The 18871-nt window shown below is 42.1% G+C and overlaps 2 protein-coding genes across 2 annotated transcripts in view; one reads left to right on the forward strand and one right to left on the reverse strand.

The window, feature by feature from the left end:
* The window catches only part of POLR1A (RNA polymerase I subunit A), an 83631-nt gene extending 66924 nt beyond the window's left edge, over positions 1 to 16707 (reverse strand). Inside the window, exons 1-4 of the mRNA XM_025354123.1 lie at positions 16253 to 16707; positions 10662 to 10866; positions 9317 to 9466; positions 214 to 321 (exon numbers count right to left, since the gene is read on the reverse strand). Coding sequence (XP_025209908.1) covers positions 214 to 321; positions 9317 to 9466; positions 10662 to 10866; positions 16253 to 16329 — 540 coding nt within the window. The 5' untranslated portion in view covers positions 16330 to 16707. The remainder of the gene's footprint in view (positions 1 to 213; positions 322 to 9316; positions 9467 to 10661; positions 10867 to 16252) is intronic.
* A 26-nt stretch (positions 16708 to 16733) lies between these two features.
* Positions 16734 to 18871, forward strand: part of PTCD3 (pentatricopeptide repeat domain 3) — a 32275-nt gene continuing 30137 nt past the window's right edge. Inside the window, exons 1-2 of the mRNA XM_025354490.1 lie at positions 16734 to 16903; positions 18733 to 18785. Of these exons, the coding sequence (XP_025210275.1) occupies positions 16800 to 16903; positions 18733 to 18785 (157 nt within the window). The 5' untranslated portion in view covers positions 16734 to 16799. The remainder of the gene's footprint in view (positions 16904 to 18732; positions 18786 to 18871) is intronic.

The following is an 18871-nucleotide window of genomic DNA, read 5'->3' on the forward strand; positions in this document are numbered from 1 at the left end:
GGTCCTGCAGGCAGGCATTAGAGATTAGGTAGTGGACACTCAGGCACAGTTGTGCAACTTGTGAGGTTGAGGTTGCAGGTCTCATGAGAGACAGAGTTCAGATTCAAACCTGGTCTACTGTGGGAAGCCAGAAGTATACGCAAAGGACAACACAAAGGGAAAGTGATAAAATAATGCCAAAAACAGCATGGGAGAAAGACAGTGTTAACTCACATGTGCGCCCTGGGACCCCAGGAGGTTGTTCTGCACAATTTCAGCTGTGTATTGTTCTAATTCCTCCTGAATTTCAGAAGCAGAGGGATCAGCATTTTCTTCCAGAAACTGGAAAACAAAGAGGAAAACCACATTATCATGGTAATGTATACCTCTGATGAGCAGCACAACTGGGACCAGCCTCTCCAAGGGTGGAAAAGATTCATTTGAAGGGAGAAAAAGAAACCATGGCTACTGTGTTGCACTTTCAAAAGAGTGAGACAACATATAGCTGTTAAAAAAAATCAAACGAGGTCAGGCATGGCGGCTCACACCTGTAATCCCAGCACTTTGGGAGGCAGAGGCAGGTGGATCACTAGAGCTCAGGAGTTTGAGACCAGCCCGGGCAACATGGTAAAACCCCATCTCTACCAAAAATATAAAGAGTTAGCCAGATGTGGTGGCATCTACTTGTGGTCCCAACTAGTTGGTAGGCTGATGTGGGAAGATCGCTGGGAGGGGGATGTTGCAGTGAGCCAAGATCGTATCACTGCACTCCAGCCTAGGTGACAGAGCCAGACACCATCTCAAAAAAAAAAAAAAAAAAAAAAAAATCCAATGAGAACATCCTGCTTCCAATAATGGTGGGCTAGATTCCCCAGACCAAACCTAAGACTGCAAAGAACCAAGATAGGTTAAAATATTTTAAAAATCTTGACGCTCTGAAGAGCTGACAGGACAGTGAGGAATAAATAACCAGAGCAGACTAAAGGGGAACAAAGAATCTAGCGAGATGAAAGAGCATGCAGCCATGTGCATTTTTTGGGTCCCAATGTGGGGCTTTGGTGCTATGCTGAGGCAGGACATCACTTGGTGTACTCATGTGCCCCAGGGAATAAGCCCATGATGCTCCCCAGGAGCCCTGGCCTTGAGTGCATTTTCCAATGCAGCAATTTTGAACTTTTTATTCAGAAACCCTCAAATCATGTAGGAAACAGAAATGAAAGTCTTAACCTAAGCCGGGTACAGTGGTGCCTCTGCAGTCCTAGCTACTCCAGATGCTGAGATAGGGGCTCGCTGGAGCCCAGGTGTTTGAGGTTGCAGTGCGCTATGATTGTACCTGTGAATTGCCGCTGCACTCCAGTGCTTGCCTAAGCAACACAGTGAGATACTGCCTTTAAAAAGAACAAATTTAAAAACCTAAAGCTTTTTTAGTATAAGGTTAGAAATCTAACAGGAAGCCATCGTTCTTCACCCCCTGACACATAAACACAGTAAGCTGGAACACAAAGGGCTGTACCCTCAGGAACTACCAGCCCTTGTACAATCACTCGGGCCATCCAGGGAGCTTGAAGCGTTGAACCTGGATAATGACAGTCCCAAGCTGGCAGTGGTGCCATGCACACAGCAGAAGCAATGAGAATCTTCTCTGGAGAAGGCAGCATCATCCTAGCCCTCAAATTATTCCCATAAATAATTTTTATGTTTACATTTATTTTTTTTTTTTTTTTTTTTTTTTTTATTTTTTTTGAGGCGGAGTCTTCACTCTGTCCCCCAGGCTGGAGTGCAGTGGCACCATCTCGGCTCACTGCAAGCTCCGCCTCCCGGGTTCGCGCCATTCTCCTGCCTCAGCCTCCCGAGTAGCTGGGACTACAGGCGCCGCCACCGCGCCCGGCTAATTTTTTGTATTTTAGTAGAGACGGGGTTTCACCTTGTTAGCCAGGATGGTCTCGATCTCCTGACCTCGTGATCCGCCCGCCTCGGCCTCCCAAAGTGCAGGGATTACAGGCGTGAGCCACCGCGCCCGGCCACATTTATTTTTTATAATTATTAGAAAACTAAAGGTAGCATCTTGTTATGTTGCCCAGGCTGCTCTTTAACTCCTGGGCTTGAGCAATCCTCCCACCTCAGCCTCCCAAAGTGCTAGGATTACAGGCATTAACCACTGTGTCCAGCCCCAACAAAGAATTTTTAAAGGACAATGACAGACAAACTGTCAAAAATAAATACACAAGGGGACAGGGAAAGGAGGGAGGGTTTTTGGGGACATAAACAATATGCTGACATTGAACTAGACTGTAAGGGTGATGGTTACTTTGTATTGGACTGTACATACAATTAATGCATTTTTGTGTATATTTTACCAAAAAAAAGGATTAAGTATAATAGTAGGCACCATGAATAATTTTATGCCAATAAATCTGAAACTTTAAATGAAATGAGGGAATTCCTAGAAACATATAACTTACTGTAAGCACTGGTTTAAGAAAATCCTTTCTTTCTCTTTCTCAATCTCTCTTTTGGACAAATGTGACCATGAGTTAACTTTTTAGCTCTGTTCCCTCGGAAACATAATAAAAGTAGAAACAGGCCAGGTACGGTGGCTCACGCCTGTAATCCCAGCACTTTGGGAGGCCAAGATAGGCAGATCACCTGAGGTCAGGAGTTCAAGACCAGCCTGGCCAACATGGTGAAACCCCATCTCTACTAAAAATACAAAAAATTAGCTGAGCATGATGGCACTTCCCTGTAGTCCCAGCTACTCAAGGAGGCTGAAGCAGGAGAATCGCTAGAGCCTGGGAGGCGGAGGTTGCAGTGAGCCAAGATTGCACCACTGCACTCCAGCCTGGGCAACAGAGCAAGACTCCGTCTCAAAAAATAAATAAATAAGAGTAGAAATGTCAGTTGTGTTATTAGGCAACACTACTGATGGTAAAAATGACCCCAATTGGTTAGGCTATATCTGGACTGGAAAGATCACAGCTCTGAGCTTCGCTGGGTCCTAGTTGAGCATATCCTAGGGTCCCTGGAGGCACAGCCCACGGAACTGTTAGAAACAATATTGATTCCTTTCTGGGAGATGGGGCTTCTAGGCCAGCGTGGCTCCCCTAGCCGCTGAAATGATCTCGTTCCTTTGCTTCTGAGTAGTCGTCAGTCATGTGGGGAGCCAAAGACAACTAGTCCCTGTGAGGACACCTGCTGAAGAGAAATGTGTGGCACTGCCCTGCTGGCGTACTATGTCTCCTATCTCCTCCAGGGCATTTTAAAGAGAGAGAGAATTATCTACCTCGGCTGGGCACAGTGGCTCATGCCTGTAATCCCAGCACTTTGGGAGGCCAAGGTAGGTGGATCACTTGAGGCCAGGAGATCAAGACCAGCCTGGCCAATGTGGTGAAACCCTGTCTCTACTAAAAATACAAAAATTAGCTGGGCGTGGTAGCATACGCCTATAATCCCAGCTATTTGGGAAGCTGAGGCACCAGAATCACTTGATGCTGGGAGGCGGAGGCTGCAGTGAGCTACGACTGCGTGGCTGCACTCCAGCTTGGGCAACAGTGAGACTCTGTCTCGGAAAAAAAAAAAGAATTATCTTACTTATTTTATGAGGCTGACATAATCTAGATACCCAAACCCAAAAAGACAATAGGAGAAAGGAAATGTAAACCGATCTCACTCATGATTACAGAGGCAAAAATTCCAAGTATAATATTAAGAAATCAAATCCAACGACATATTAAAAAGGTAATATATCATAAACAATTTGGGTTTATCCCAGGAATCCCAGGTTAGTTTAACATTAGGAAAGGAATGGAGTCATTCACCATGTTAGCCGGTTTAAAAGGACCCAAATTATCTGAAAATTTCAGTATATATTGAAAAAGTATTTGATAAAATTTAATATTTAGCCATGACAGCAAAATAGGAATACAAAGGAGCTTCCTTAATCCGATTAAAAACTCAGTAAACACCATGCTTAATAGTGAAATGTTGAAAGGTTCCCTATTTTAAGGGTATAATTTATTTATATTTTGAAACAATCTCAAATTTATAGAAAAACCGCAAGTATTTCCAGAAATCTTTCTCGAGCCATTTGACAGTACACTGCTGATCTGATATACCATCAACCCCAAATACTTTGGTGAACATTTTCTATAAACATGGACACTCACAAATATGACCATGATACAATCATCAAAAAATGGTAAATTAGCACTGATAAATTATTACCTTCTAATCCTGAAACACCATTCAAATTTTGCCAACTCTTTTAATAATACCCTTTACAGGCTGGGAGTGATTGCTCATGCCCGTAATCCCAGCACTCTGAGAGGCCGAGCCAGGTGGATCCCTTGAGGTCAGGAGTTCAAGACCAGCCTGGTCAATATGGCAAAACTCGTCTTGACTAAAAAAAATACAAAAATTAGCCAGGTGAGGTGGTACATGCCTGTAGTTCCAGCTACTCATGAGGATGAGATGGGAGATCGCTTGAACCCTGGAGGCAGAGGCTGCAGAGAGCCGAGATCGTGCCACTGTACTCTAGCCTGGATGAGAGGGCCAGACTCTGTCTCAAAATAATAATACTAATGTCCTTTACAGCAAAGGACTAAAAGACTAGAGACTAAAAGACTAGAGACTAAAAGACTACTTTGTTTAGAATAGTTCCTTAGTCTTTAACTTTAGTCATTAACAGCTTTGAAGATTAAAGGCAAGTTTTATAGAATATCCCTCAATTGTGGCATGTCTGAAGTTTCGTCATGATCAGATCTGGCTTAACGTATCTTTGGCAGGAATATCCAGAAGCAATGTTGTGTTCTTCTCACTGCATCCTATAAGGGAGTGCATGATTTCAATCAGTACCATCAGGTATGTTTCACTTTGATCACCCGAGTAAGGGGGTGACTGCCAGGCTTCTTCTCCATTGTAAAGTTATTCTCCCTCTGACCTTTGTAATTAATAAAGACTATATGTGTGTATACGGGGGAGGGCACTTTGAAGGTGAGTAAGTAGCCTGTTACTTAAACCTTCAGTCACTCAATTCATTTTTTCATTTATATCAACATAAAAGTAGGTTCATGGATTCCTACTTCATTCGATGGGTTATAATCATTCAGTATCATCGTTTATTATATGCTCGAACTGTCCTAGATTTGGCCAGAGTGGGCCCTTCACACAGTCTTCTGTGTTCTTTGGACATGTCCCATTGTTCTTTGGGCACATACTTCCTTTCTGGCAGGTGATATTCCAGACTGGTCTTGTACTTTCGCTGTCCCAGCTCTAGATCAGCTATTTCTCCAAGAAGCTTTTTTAGTGGAGAATGGTATTTAGAAAACAAGAAGGGGGTGCTAGGTGTGCCCATTACTATCACTCCCCTGAGCCCTTCCAAGGACAGGGCCAGGGGAAAATACATGTGTACACACACACTTTACACCAGAACTTTTAATTCCATTTTAACAATACAGGATTAATTCTGTCTTCTCTCTTTCATATATTTGTAACTCTCTTTTCCGATAGTTAAAACCTGGCCCCCATTATCCTTAAGTACATATTCAATCAATTAAGAACTTATTCATCAACGTCTCTCTCTCCCTATATGTAACCACTCTCCCACCACTGCCGCCGTCATCCCCTCCTCTGTATGGAGCCCTCACCCAACTTGAGCTCAAGTTCCACATGAGTCCACCCTCCTTGTGGACCCCCTCCTTATCATATTTGGGCTCACACACCCCACACTGGGCCACCCCGCATGGGTACCCTCTCACCTGATTTGGGCTCTCACACTCTAAGCTGTGTCTTTATCTCCAAATGAACATCCTCCTTACCCTACTCGAGCTCTGGTATTCCACACAGGGCTGCCCACACGTGCAGGGATCCCCTCTCACTCTGCTCTGGCTGAGTCCCCCCTGTGCAGGGACACCTTTCCCACGAAGCTTTGCTCACTCTCCTGGGGCTCAGACACCATATACTAGGCTGGGTCTCTTTGTGGAATCCCAGCTTGCTCCGCCCACCTTATGTCTTCAACACTGAAGTATCCAAGAAGAGGGAGGAGAAGAGGAAAGGGGAACAACTTTTCTTTGTGACAAGAAATAAGACAAAGATACCAACTACCACTTCAACACAGTAATGTAGATCCTAGCCACCAAAAGAAAACATAAAAGGATTGGAAAGGAACAAAAAAGCCAGTATTTGCAGATATGACTGTATTGAAAATCTAAAAATATCTACAGACAAACTGTCACAATTGATGAGACAATTTTGCCAGGTTGCTTCATATATAATCAATAACATTTTTATATGTCAACAAACAAAATGAAAATTCAAATAAGGTATTTTTAATAGCACCAGAAATTCTGATGTAAATATCAACTATGAAAAAAATATCTCTTTACAATAGAGATCTGGTCAACCCCACCTTATCCGATAGTAACCAGTCAGAGAAATTAGGCAAGAGAAAGAAAAGGCATCCAAACTGAAAAGAAGGATGTAAAAATGTCTCTGTTTACAGATAACATAATCTTATGTATAGAAAAACCTAGACTCTACCAAAAACCTCTTAGAACTCATAAACAAATTCAGTCAAGTTGCAGGATTAAAAAAAAATCAGTAGCATTTCTATACACAAACAATGAATTAGCTGAAAAAGAAATTAAGAAGGCAATCCCATTTATAATAGCTACCAAAAAAATACCTAGGAATAAATTTAACCAAGGATGTGAAAGACTCTTTTGGAAAACTGCAAAACACTGACGAAAGAAACTGGAGAGGGTACAAATGGAAAAACATCCTGTACTTATAGATTAGAATAATTAATACTGTTAAAATTACTACACTACCCAAACCAATTTGTAGATTCTGCAATCCCTATCAAAATACCAATGACATTCTTTGCAGAAACAGAAAAACAAAAAATTGTAACATTTGTATGGAACCACAAAAGACCCTGAACAGCCAAAGCAATCTTGAGCAAAAAGAACAAAGCTAGAGGCACCACACTACCAGAATTCAAAATATACTACAAAGCTGTAGTAACCAAAACAGTAGGGTACTGGCATGAAAACAGAAACATAGGCCAATGAAAACAGAGAACCCAAAAATTAATCTACATATCTGCAGCCAACTGATTTTTGCAAAAAGTGCCAAGAATACACATTGGGGAAAAGGACAGTGCCTTTAATAAATGATGCTGGGAAAATTGGATATCCATATGCAGAAGAATGAAACTATATCTCCACCCCTCCCCTCTACAAAAATCAACTCAAAATTGATCAATGACCTAAATATAAGGTCTGGAAAAATATTTTATGAATCAGACCTCAAAGCACAGGCAACAAAAGCCAAAATAAACAAATGGGATTATATCAAACTAAAAAGCTTCCGCAAAGCAAAGTAGTCAGTCAATAAAAAGACAAGCTATGGAATAGGAGAAAATATTTGCAAACTATTCATCTTAGGGGCAGAGGCTTAATATTCAGAATATATAAGGAACCCAAACATCTCAACAGCAAAAAATCCCAAACAATTCAATTAAAAAATGGGCAAATCATCTCAACAAACATTTCTCAAAACACACACAAATGGCTAACAAATATATGAAAAAATGTTCAGTGTCACCAGTCACTGGGAAAACACAAATCAAAACCACAATAAGGTTTCATCTCATCCTAGTTAGGATGGCTATCCCCAAAAGACAAAAAAAAAACAAATGCTGGTGAGGATGTGGAGAAAAGGGAACTCTTATACACTGTTGGTGGGAATGTAAACTAGTATAGCCACTACAGGAAACATATGAGGGTTCCTCAATAAACTACAAATAGAACTACCATATGATCCAGCATCCCACTATTGGGCAATTATCCAAAAGAAAAGAAATTAGAATATCAAAGAGGCAGCACTATTCACAATAGCCAAGATATGGAACCAACCTATATGTCCAATAATAGATAAAGGGATAAAGCAAATGTGGTAATATATACACAATGGAATACTATTTAGCCATAATAAAGCATGAAATCCTGTCATTTGCAACAACATAGATGGAACTGGAGGACATCATGTGAAATAAGCCAGGAACAGAAAGTTAAACACTACATGTTCTTACTCATATGTGGAAGCCAAAAATAGTTGATCTCATAGAAGTAAAAGTAGAATAGAGAATACTAGAAGCTGAGAAGGGTAGGGAAAAGAGGGGAACAGGAAGAGATTTGTTAAAGGAGATAAAATTACAATTAGACAAGAGGAATAAATTCTAGTGTTCTACCCCATTATAGGATGACCATAGCTAACAATAACATAGTTTCAAACAGCTAGAAGGAGAATATTGCATGTTCGCAACACAAAGAAATAATAAATGTTTGAGGTGATAGATATGCTAATTATCCTGATCTGATCACCATACATTGGCTGTATCACACCATCATTATGTACCCCATAAAATATGTATAAATATTATGTGTTAATAGAAAAAAAGATCAGCCGGGCACGGTGGCTCAAGCCTGTAATCCCAGCACTTTGGGAGGCCGAGATGGGAGGATCACGAGGTCAGGAGATCGAGACCATCCTGGCTAACCCGGTGAAACCCCGTCTCTACTAAAAAAATACAAAAAACTAGCCGGGCGAGGTGGCGGGCGCCTGTAGTCCCAGCTACTCGGGAAGCTGAGGCAGGAGAATGGCGTAAACCTGGGAGGCGGAGCTTGCAGTGAGCTGAGATCCAGCCACTGCACTCCAGCCTGGGCAACAGAGCAAGACTCCGTCTCAAAAAAAAAAAAAAAAGACCAAAAAACCAAACACAAAAAGTAAACAAAGTAAGCATTACCAGTAGGTGAACAACCTGATATCATAGGCCTCCTAAAATGATGCAATACAAAGTACCCTGTATCATGTAGGTTGTATTCTTGCCAAAAAGTGAATCTAATTACAGGAAATAATCAGACAATGTAAAATGTAAGAAATCCTATCAGACAACTGGCCTTGAGCCTCCAAAAAAGTCAGTATCATGAAAAAGAATTCTCTACATTACAATGTTCTACTTTAAGACCAATCAAAGAAATGTAACCATCAAAAGCAATGTCTTTTGATTGAATAAACCTTGACTGAATCCTCGGTCCAGAAAATCAGAAAAAAGCTCATAAATGGATTAAATAGTATTTCACTATTGTTTCTATTAACATTCCTTTTATTATTCTTATAGCTTCCTGTTTTCACACTCAGCTATTGGTATCCAGTTATAAGATATAAAGATCAAACGTTCTGGTGACTATCAGCATGGTAACTAGGACAATATACAAGCATCTCTAGTTCTCCACCACTTTGCGTTTCCTGATTTCTGTGACCACCACTACCCACCTACCCTGTTCAGAATTCTCTCAAGCTCGTAGACTGCTTGTAGGGCCCCAACTTCCAGAACCCTTAGCTGGCAGAGTAAGAGGTGAATCACGGCCCGGGGACAAGTCAGCATGTGGCAGTTTAAACAAGAGCCCCGAAGCAGCAGGTACAGCTTCTGAAGAGGGAATAAAAACGAACAGGATATTAGAAAGAGACACAGTAGTCATGGTGATTTTCAGTATACTCACAAGTTTCTCCGTGTAGTCAGTCTATTCCTTTAAAAATTCTACTTCAGCCTACATGCTTAGAAAGGTCTTTGTTATCTTAAGAACCAGATAAATATTCCCCTCTATTTTCTTTTAAGGTTTTATTTTAATCCATTTAGATTTGAAATTTACTTTGGGCGTATGACCTGAGGTAGAGAAATATCTTTATTTTATTCCAAGATTTAATTAAGACCCTTCTCGGCCAGGTGCGGTGGCTCACGCCCGTAATCCCAGCATTTTGGGAGGCCAAGGCGGGCGGATCGATCGCTTGAGGCCAGGAGTTTGAGACCAGCCTGGCCAACATGGTGAACCTGTCTCTTGTAATTTTTGTAAAAATACAAAAATTAGCTGGGCGTGGTGGCACGTGCCTGTAATCCCAGCTACTTGGGAGGCTGAGGCACAAGAATCACTTGAATCCGGGAGGCAGGGGTTACAATGAGCCAAGACCGTGCCACTGCACTCCAGCCTGGGAGACAGAATGAAACGCTGTCTTAAAAACAAAAACAAAAAAAGACACTTCTCTTTAACATGATTAACAGACAAAAATCATGTCCATGTATACCAACATATGTGTAGCTTAAAAAAAAAAAGTCCTGCAAGTGAGGTTTGCTGAAATAAAAAGCTGAAAATGTACAAGCATGACTCTACACAGAAGCTTAATTCTGACCTCACTGTTGGGCTTTCTGGGGCTTTGCTTCTCCTGCCACCACCCAAGAGCCTATAGAGACACCTGAAAGACTCAGGGAGGCCTTGAGAACACTGAAGCTCTATTACCAGGCAGGTGCCACTGAGATTTCTGAAGAGCACAAAGCCCCTGAAACAAAAGGTATAGGGAATGAATCTGAACCCTCCCTGGCCCTCCACGTGAATGGAATCAGGCTGTGGCTCTACTCAACTGGAAGCAAACTGATATTCATTTATTTAGGGACACAGGGTAAGTTGAAGTTATTGTATTTGGCTCAAAGTTTCAAAATCTCATTCTACAGAATGCTTTCATTGGAGTGTCTGGGGCTTAACGTCCTTAGACCACTCTTGTGGGAGAGAGGCAGAACTCATAAATCCCACCAGCAGCCCTGAGACCCACACAACTGAGGCAGCACTTACATCGAAGAGGAGAGGGTTATACACCGTGAGTGGGAGCTCAATGTGGCCCAGGTGCCCGGAGCAGTTGTTGAAGTCCTGCACGCAGGTGGAGCACACCTCTTTGGAATCTGCAGGACCCAAAGCTAAATCGTACAGGCCATTTGCCGATGGGTTCCCCAGGCTGTCCAGGTACCGAGGGTTCGTAATGGATTTAACACTTAATTTCCTAAGGGGATAAAAAAGACCAAGAGGAAAGCTAAGGTTACCAACCTCTTTGATATTTCCTTTCCAGCACAAAACTATAGTTAAGTGATGATTTAATGCCTGCTTGATCGCTCTGGAGGGCACAATCTCTGTCTGCCTTGCTCACCAGTGGACCCCAACACAAAGTGCAGAGTTGGTACCCAACAGTTAATAAACACATATGTGCTAAATGAATGAGTGGTAACATCCTAAAAACAGATTTAGAACAAAACTTGCACTAAGTATATTGATAAACTGTTTATAAAAACGAGTTAAGCATCTACTATACACTGACTGCTTCACAGGCAGCATTATTTCGTCTTTTTTTTTTTTTAAACAAGGTCTCACTCTTGTTGCCCAGGCTGGAGTGCACTGGTGCAACCTTGACTCACTGCAGCCTCGAACTCCTGGGCTCCAGTGATCCTCCTACCTCAGCCTCCCGAGTAGCTGGGACCACAGACAAGTGCCACTATGCCCAACTAATTTTTCGATTAATATTTTTTTTGTAGAGACAGGATTTCGCCATGTTACCCGGGCTGGTCTTGAATTCCTGAGCTCTACAGATCTGCCTGCCTCAGCCTCCCAAAGTGCTGGGATTACAGCAGTGAGCCACCATGCCTGGCCGCATTATTTAGTTTGATCTTAATCCTCTGAAATGGTCATCACTACATGTACTTTTCAGGGGACGAAACCAAGGCTCAGGGAATCTAGGTGATTGAATCCAGGTGACACAAACAGAATGTGGGGGAGGCAGGATATGGAATAGACTTAACTCCAAAGCCTACGTAGTTCAATGAAGGGAATGTGATGCAACAATCCCTGTATGCAGAAATAGTAAATTTGACAACATTAAACACATATAGTCAAACCTTAAAAAAGGTTTCATCACATTTTACGTTTGGTTTGAAAGGTGCTCCCATAGGACACAACTATGTTTAGTAAGCTAACTTTGCTTTTACAACTTTCTCCTTTCTGATTTAGAAAATAAAGACAAAGAAACCATCCCAATCTCACAGGCTAGAGGAAATCTGAAGGTTGAAAGGAGAGTCCCCTAATGATGTAAACGCTCCCTTTAATAAAGCACAAAAATAGCGTCAAGTTTTCATGAGTGGTGACATGGTCTGAGTGTAAAACAATGTTAGTCTACCAGGAATTAAGCTGCTCAGATCTAGAAGATTCTATGTGGCATGGCCAGTGTCACTAAGGGTCAAGGCGACATGGAGGCAGATCTGCTGTTGTGGCTGTTGTCTATATGGTCACCTTGCTGCCAGTAAGCTAATTTCATGAGAAACTTGATCTAACTCAAAAGTTGTGTGTGTGGTCTCTTCCCACAAACCTAGAGTCCACCTGCAACCTTGAACTGGGTAACATTGAACAAATTACTTACCTTTTGTTCTTTAATCTTAACTTTTGAAACTGTAATAAAATATATATATATATTCATCATCTTAACTGTTTCAATTAGTACAGTTCAGTGGTATTAAGTACATTTGCATTATGCTGCCATTACCATTCTCCATCTGCAGAACCCTTTTTCATGTTGTAAAACTGAAACCCTGTACCTGTTATACAATAATTATTCATCTCCTCTGCTACCATCATTTTACTTTCTGTTTTGATTAATCTGACTGCTCTAAGTACCTTACATTAAGTGGAATCACACTGTACTTGTCCTTTTGTGACTGGCTTATTTCACCTAGCACAATGCCCTCAAGGTTCATCCATGTTATAGGATGTTTCAGAACTTTTTTCCTTTTTTTTATGGCTGAACAATATCCCATTGCATGTACATACCACATTTTGTCTATCAACCCATCCATTGATAAGACACTAGGGTAGTATCCACTTTTTCACTATTGTGAATAACGCTGCTATGAACATAGGTATACAAATATCTCTGAGACCCTACTTTCAATTCTTTGGATATGTATCCAGAGGTAGAATTGCTGGATCACATGGTAATTTTGTCTTTAATATTTTGAGAATCCACCCCCACTGTTTTCCATAGTGGTTGCACCATTTTACATTCCCACTAATGGTGTACAAAAAGGTTCCACTTTCTCCACACCCTTGTCAACACACACTACTTTGTTTTTTTGATAGTAGCACCCTACTGGATTGGAGGAGCTTTTTATTTGCGTTTCCCTAATAATTCGTGATGTTCAACATCTTTTCACATGCTCACTGGCCATCTGTATGTTTTCTTTGGAAAAATGTCTATTTAAGTCCTTTGTCCATTTTAAAATTGAATTTGTTATTGTTGTTGTTGAGTAGTAGGAGTTCCTTTTATGTTCTAGATAACAATCTCTCATCAGATACATAATTTACAAGTATTTTCTCCCATTCCATGGGTTGCCCTTTCACTCTGTTGACTGTGTCCTTTGATAACTACCTAATTTTTTTCTCACCTGAAGTCTGGGCATCGCAGCAGCTCTATGAGGATGATTAGAAGATAACATATAGAAAATACAGTGTCTGGAACAAAGTTCCTCTCTCTTTGTTGGGTAGAGGAGAAAGTCCCTCCCACCACTACAGGAGTGGGATGAAGAGTAGGGGCAACCAGCAAGGATTCCACCAGAGAGAGCAGAGTTTGAGATCAATAGACTTAGGTTTGAAGAAGACCTTTGCCACTTCCTAGAGAGACATTTTGTTCTCTGGGCCTGAATTTTTTACTGGAGGTGCCACCACAAATGGGTGTTGTTAAGAACTGAGAATGGGTGTCGTTAAGGACTGAAAGTGCCAAGCACTGAGCAGCTAGCTCCTCCATCCATCTATTCTTACACTCAACAAATACCCACTGAGTGCTTACTATGTGCCAGATAGCATAAAGTGCCAAGGACACAGACAAGAACCGCTATGCTTAAGGGCCTTACATTCTATTGGAGGAAGAGGAACAGACACAAAATAAATGTATAGTCTGTTACATGGCAGGAAATGCTATGACAAAAAATAATACAGGGAAAGGGAAGAGTGGAGTAGTCAAGTGGTCCTAGAAGCCCACTAAGGAGGTACTTGGGCAAAGGCTGAAGGAGTTGAGGGAGCAGGCCATACAGTCACCTGGGCAGAGGGTTTTAAAGGAGGAAGAAGCAGGGAGTGCAACGGTCCTGAGGTGGATGTGTGCCCGTGGTGCTCTGGATGCAACAAGTAGGTCAGGGTAGCCGGAAGAGGTGAGATCAGAGAGGTAACAGGAGACTGAAATGGCCCCTGCAGGCCATTTTTAACTCAACCCTAAACCAGTTTGAAAACTCCAGTTATCTTTTTAAAAATTCAGGAAACTTAAAACACTTTTGCTTTTGGATGAAATCGTATCCACTTATGGTGGTGATGATATAACTGGAATTTCTGGGCTAGCACACTGTTACCAATGACACCAGAGCTCAGGAGTTTATTCATCCATTTATTCAGACTTGAGGATAAAAGACAAGAGTGGCATATATAAGAAGCTCAAGAGTAGTGGAGGAAGACAAATATACGTAAGCACAAAAAGTGACTAAAGCACCATGACAGACACACTGTAACATGTGCAAAATGACCTCAGAAAATGAGGGAGGTGAACTGAGCTTTCAGGTGTGTGTGTTGGGTAGGGGACAGAGGGAAGTACCTCCTTTTGGCTAAAAGGACACTGCAGGCAGAGGGAATAGCTTAAAAAAAGACCCAGGTGTTGAAATATGAATGGCAGTTTCTGGAATATGCAAGTAGTTTAATAGGGCTGGAGAAGGGATGATGTTATAGCTAAAATCTGCATTGGACTGAACATGGGAGACTTTGCAGGCTATGCTAAGAAAATGTCCTTTATCTGAGGGAAATGGAGAACCTTTGGAGGGTTTTAAGGGTAACAGTAGCATGACTACATTTGCACTTTGCAAGAATAATTTTGACAGCAGTGTGGAGTATGCACTTGAGAGGTGTAAGGGGAAGGTGGAAGGAAAAGACAATTCAAACATGAGATAAGGGCCAGAGGGAACACAGTAACAATTGGGAGAAAAAGGAGAGTAAAGAACAAATAGACATGTAGGTGACACAAAGTAAGAGCCCAATAAATAAGTTAGATGTCAAGAGAGATCTAGAATCATTTTCCAGTTTCTAGTGACCGTCTTGCACTAGGTACACCATTTTGGAGGGGTAAGTTACCCCTCCCTTTGAAGAGGGGTGCATGTTGAGTTTTTTTTGTTTTGTTTTGCTTTTTGTTTTTGTTTTTTGAGACAGTCTTGCTCTGTTGCCAGGCTGGAGTGCAGTGGCGCAATCTCAGCTCACTGCATCCTCCACCTCCTGGGTTCAAGCGATTCTCCTGCCTCAGCCTCCCAAGTAGCTGGGACTACAGGTGCCCGCCACCGCGCCCAGCTAATTTTTGTATTTTTAGTCGAGACGAAGTTTCACCATGTTGGCCAGGATGGTCTCGATCTCCCGATCTCGTGATCCGCCGGCCTCAGCCTCCCAAAGTGCTGGGATTACAGGCGTGAGCCACCGCGCCCGGCCATGTTGAGTTTTTGATATGCATTTAAGATCTCTGTGTGAAATTTAAGTAAAGATGTCCAGACAGCTGAACAAATGGGTCTGAAAATCAGGGAAAGAAATTTGCGTTGGGGATTTAAATTTGAGACTACAAATCATGAAAGTGGTGAGATTGTCAAGGGGCAATATTTACCATGAGGAAAACAACATTACCAGAACAGAATCTTGAAGAACATCAACATTTAAGGAGTAAAACGAAGTACAGACCTTGCTCACCAATGTGTCATTAACGCCTAGGTTGGTGCCTGGAAACAACTGGATGCTTAATAAACGTTTGTGGGGTTATAAGACTGATAGAGGAAGAGAGGGAGGTAGAAGTATTTGTCATAAAAACAGGAGAACTTGAAGACAAATAAGGTTCTGGAAGAAAGGAAAGTTTCAAGAGAGTGCATTGGAGAATGTCAAACGCTATGAGGACTAAAGAGAGTTCCCTTGATTTAACAACCAGACAGAGAATATAACGGGGTCCTAGCAAAGAGAAGTTAACTTGAAGGACAAACATTTTATAAACAAGAGGAAACTTACTACGTGCCTAATTAACCATGTCAGGTACATTATGGTTAATTCTACAAACGCTTGTTAACGAGGAGACTGGCAGACGACAACGCTGCAGACCCGGAACCTCCCCACCCTTACACTCCCCCTCTCCCAGCGCAAACTCTTTCCCCCAGCCCTACCGGACTCTAGGCAGTCCACGCCGGCCCAGGAACGTTCCCAGAACTACGACTCCCAGCAGGACAAGCGCCAGACAAGCCAGGACTCAGAGGATTGACTGGGCGCAAGGGCTTCTGGGAATCGTAGTTTAGGGCGCCGACCTCAAGAGCCAGGCTGGGCACGCTACCCGACCAACTCCTTACTTGAGCTCTTCAGCCGAATACATCCCGAAGGAAATGCCCTGCAGCCGCCGCCAGGGCATGTTCTTGGAGATCAACATCCTCCAGGTCCGTTTTGAATTCCAACACCCAGAGAGACGTTCCACTCACCACCTGACTATTCTTAATTCAGCCTCAAGCTCGGAGGCACCACGTGATTCAAAGTGCGCTTGCGCGCGGAAGAGGTCGCAGGAACGACATTTACTTGGATGAGATCACTTCTACATGGGGGGGAACAAATAGTTGTACGACTCTCTGCTCGCTCATTTATTTTGAAAACAATAAAATATATATAAGACATCAAAATAATCATTTAAGAAAATTCCTCCGAGGCAAATGAGGTGTATAGAGCTTTTAGCTTCCGTGACAAAGTCTTTCAAACCATGAGCTTGTAACCTCCCATTTTATGTTTGCTTTCGTCTTCTTCCGCTTCAGCCAATAGCGGAGCTGTTCCCTGCTCCCCGCCCACTTCCCCCCAACTTCCTGAAGGTCGAGGCGGGCTTTCCCAACATGCTCTGCAGAAAAGTCAAAGATGGCGGCTGTAGCTGCTGTTCGCTGGCTGGGCCTCCGAAGCAGGCTTGGCCAGCCGCTGACAGGTCGGCGGGCGGGTCTGTGTGAACAGGCACGCAGCTGCAGGTAAGAGACACTTAGGGGTATCCGCGAAGACGACTGCAGAGTCACCTTAGTCCTATGTTTCCCAGCTTGCTGTGGGCGTAGGCACGATGAAGTGGTTTGCTCATGCGCGCCCTTGGGGCCGCGTGCCCTTAAGGCTAGGTACGCGGAGATGGCCCTTTGAAATAGGGTTCGCAACGCATTTATTCATTAGAGCAATACTTATTGGTTGCTTGCAGTATTCTGTAGTTAACACCCGCAAAGCTGGGTCCCTGCCCTCATGAAGCTTACGTTCCAGTGAGTGTGGCTATTAGCAACACTACCCCAAATTAAAAATTATCCGCCATTACTTATTTTAACCCAATCAGGAGGAGCGAGGAGAAAGTACAAAATCTTCCCACATAAAAGGCGATCTCTGGTCGCCACAGTGGGATCTTTGGCTAAAGAAGTTATCACGTTTTCATAAAAGCAGAAAAGTCTAAAAGATCTCACCATGCCCTTTTGATCTGTGATTAGCTATAGCTTGGAACCTGTATGACCTATTTATGTAATATTTTTTTCACTCAGTACACACAGTGGCATTGTGGGAATATGAGAGGCAGTAATTTGTAGTGAAGACTTGCTGAAAGCCTAATTTTAGATTTAGTGTTTGCCATTCACTTAATTGGATGATAGTAGACAGATTTCCTCATCTGCAGACTGGAGTTGGTAATAACCATCCGAAAAGTTTGTGAGGTATAAGTGAGATATGTAATTTACAATTTTTTTTATATGTACTCTCCCTTAGTTCCCCTCAAGAAAGAGAAACCACTCCATCTGATATTGCAGAAGCCTTTGTGCTGCCATTCATGTCAGTCCTTCTTTTCCTGGTAGCCCTCGTTAGCATTTTTCTTCTACTCGTTTTCTTTGCTTGAAGCAGAATCTCTCCCTCAGCATCCGTTCTCAAAATAACCATGATCTCTGTTTTAAGGTCATGAGAAACAAATAGCGTGACTTGAAAGAGTTGATCTCTTTCTGAAATGTCCTTAGCTTAGAGGGGTATTCTTGTTTTAAAATGATACCTGAAACCAGATACTACTGGAGGAAGTATCTTTCTATGCAATCACATCTTGACAACTTTCCGAATGTTACCGGTGCCAAAAATTTCATATTGAACCTCTGAAAATAGAAAATATTAGCAATTCCAAGTCTGAATCAGGCTTTATGTATTTGGTACGTTCTTGATTGTTGAAGGAAGTGGAATGAAAAGCCATGGGTGATCTTCCCTATGTTGTAATTGCTTTAAGTGAGGTAGTCCTTTCTGATCAGGGCAGTAACTATTTAGAAGCAAGAGCTCACTAAATTGTTCTTTTTAATGTCATAGTGTTTTGATTCCTGAAGTTGAAATTCTTGCATTTCAAACCAGATTGTTCAAGGGCCATTACAAACTTTCCTCCCCCTGCCATTTATGTAATGAGATTGCTTGCTTCCAAAAATTTTGACTAGATGGGCATGGTGGCATATGCCTGTAGTCCTAGTTACTCAGGAGGCTGAAGCAGGAGGGTCACTTGAGCCCAGGAGTTTAAGGGTTCAGTGAGCTATAATTGCACCACTGCACTAAAGGCTGGGCAATGGAGCAAGACCCTGTCTCTAAAAAAAAAAAAACCGGTTTTGACAGTCTTGTCTATATCTTATATCCATTCGTTAATGATACCGAACATGCTGTACAGACTGTCTTCTCAGCATTCATTGACATGAGTTATCCAGTTTAATCCGTGATAATTGGAGAATTTGGGCTCAAAGTACACACAGGTGGAGGTGAGCTGGGTACTTCATTAAGGACTATTAGCTTTAAGGCTTTTGTTTTTTTGCAGATTTTATTCTGGTAGTGCATCCCTCTCAAAGGTTGAAGGAACTGATATAACAGGTATATTTTAAAATATGTTGAATTCTATTTTTATATCAACACGTTGGATTCCATTGTAGTACTAAGAAACTGAATCATGTTTTATT

Source organism: Theropithecus gelada, chromosome 13 (genome assembly GCF_003255815.1).
Source record: "Theropithecus gelada isolate Dixy chromosome 13, Tgel_1.0, whole genome shotgun sequence".
Lineage (NCBI taxonomy): Eukaryota > Metazoa > Chordata > Mammalia > Primates > Cercopithecidae > Theropithecus > Theropithecus gelada.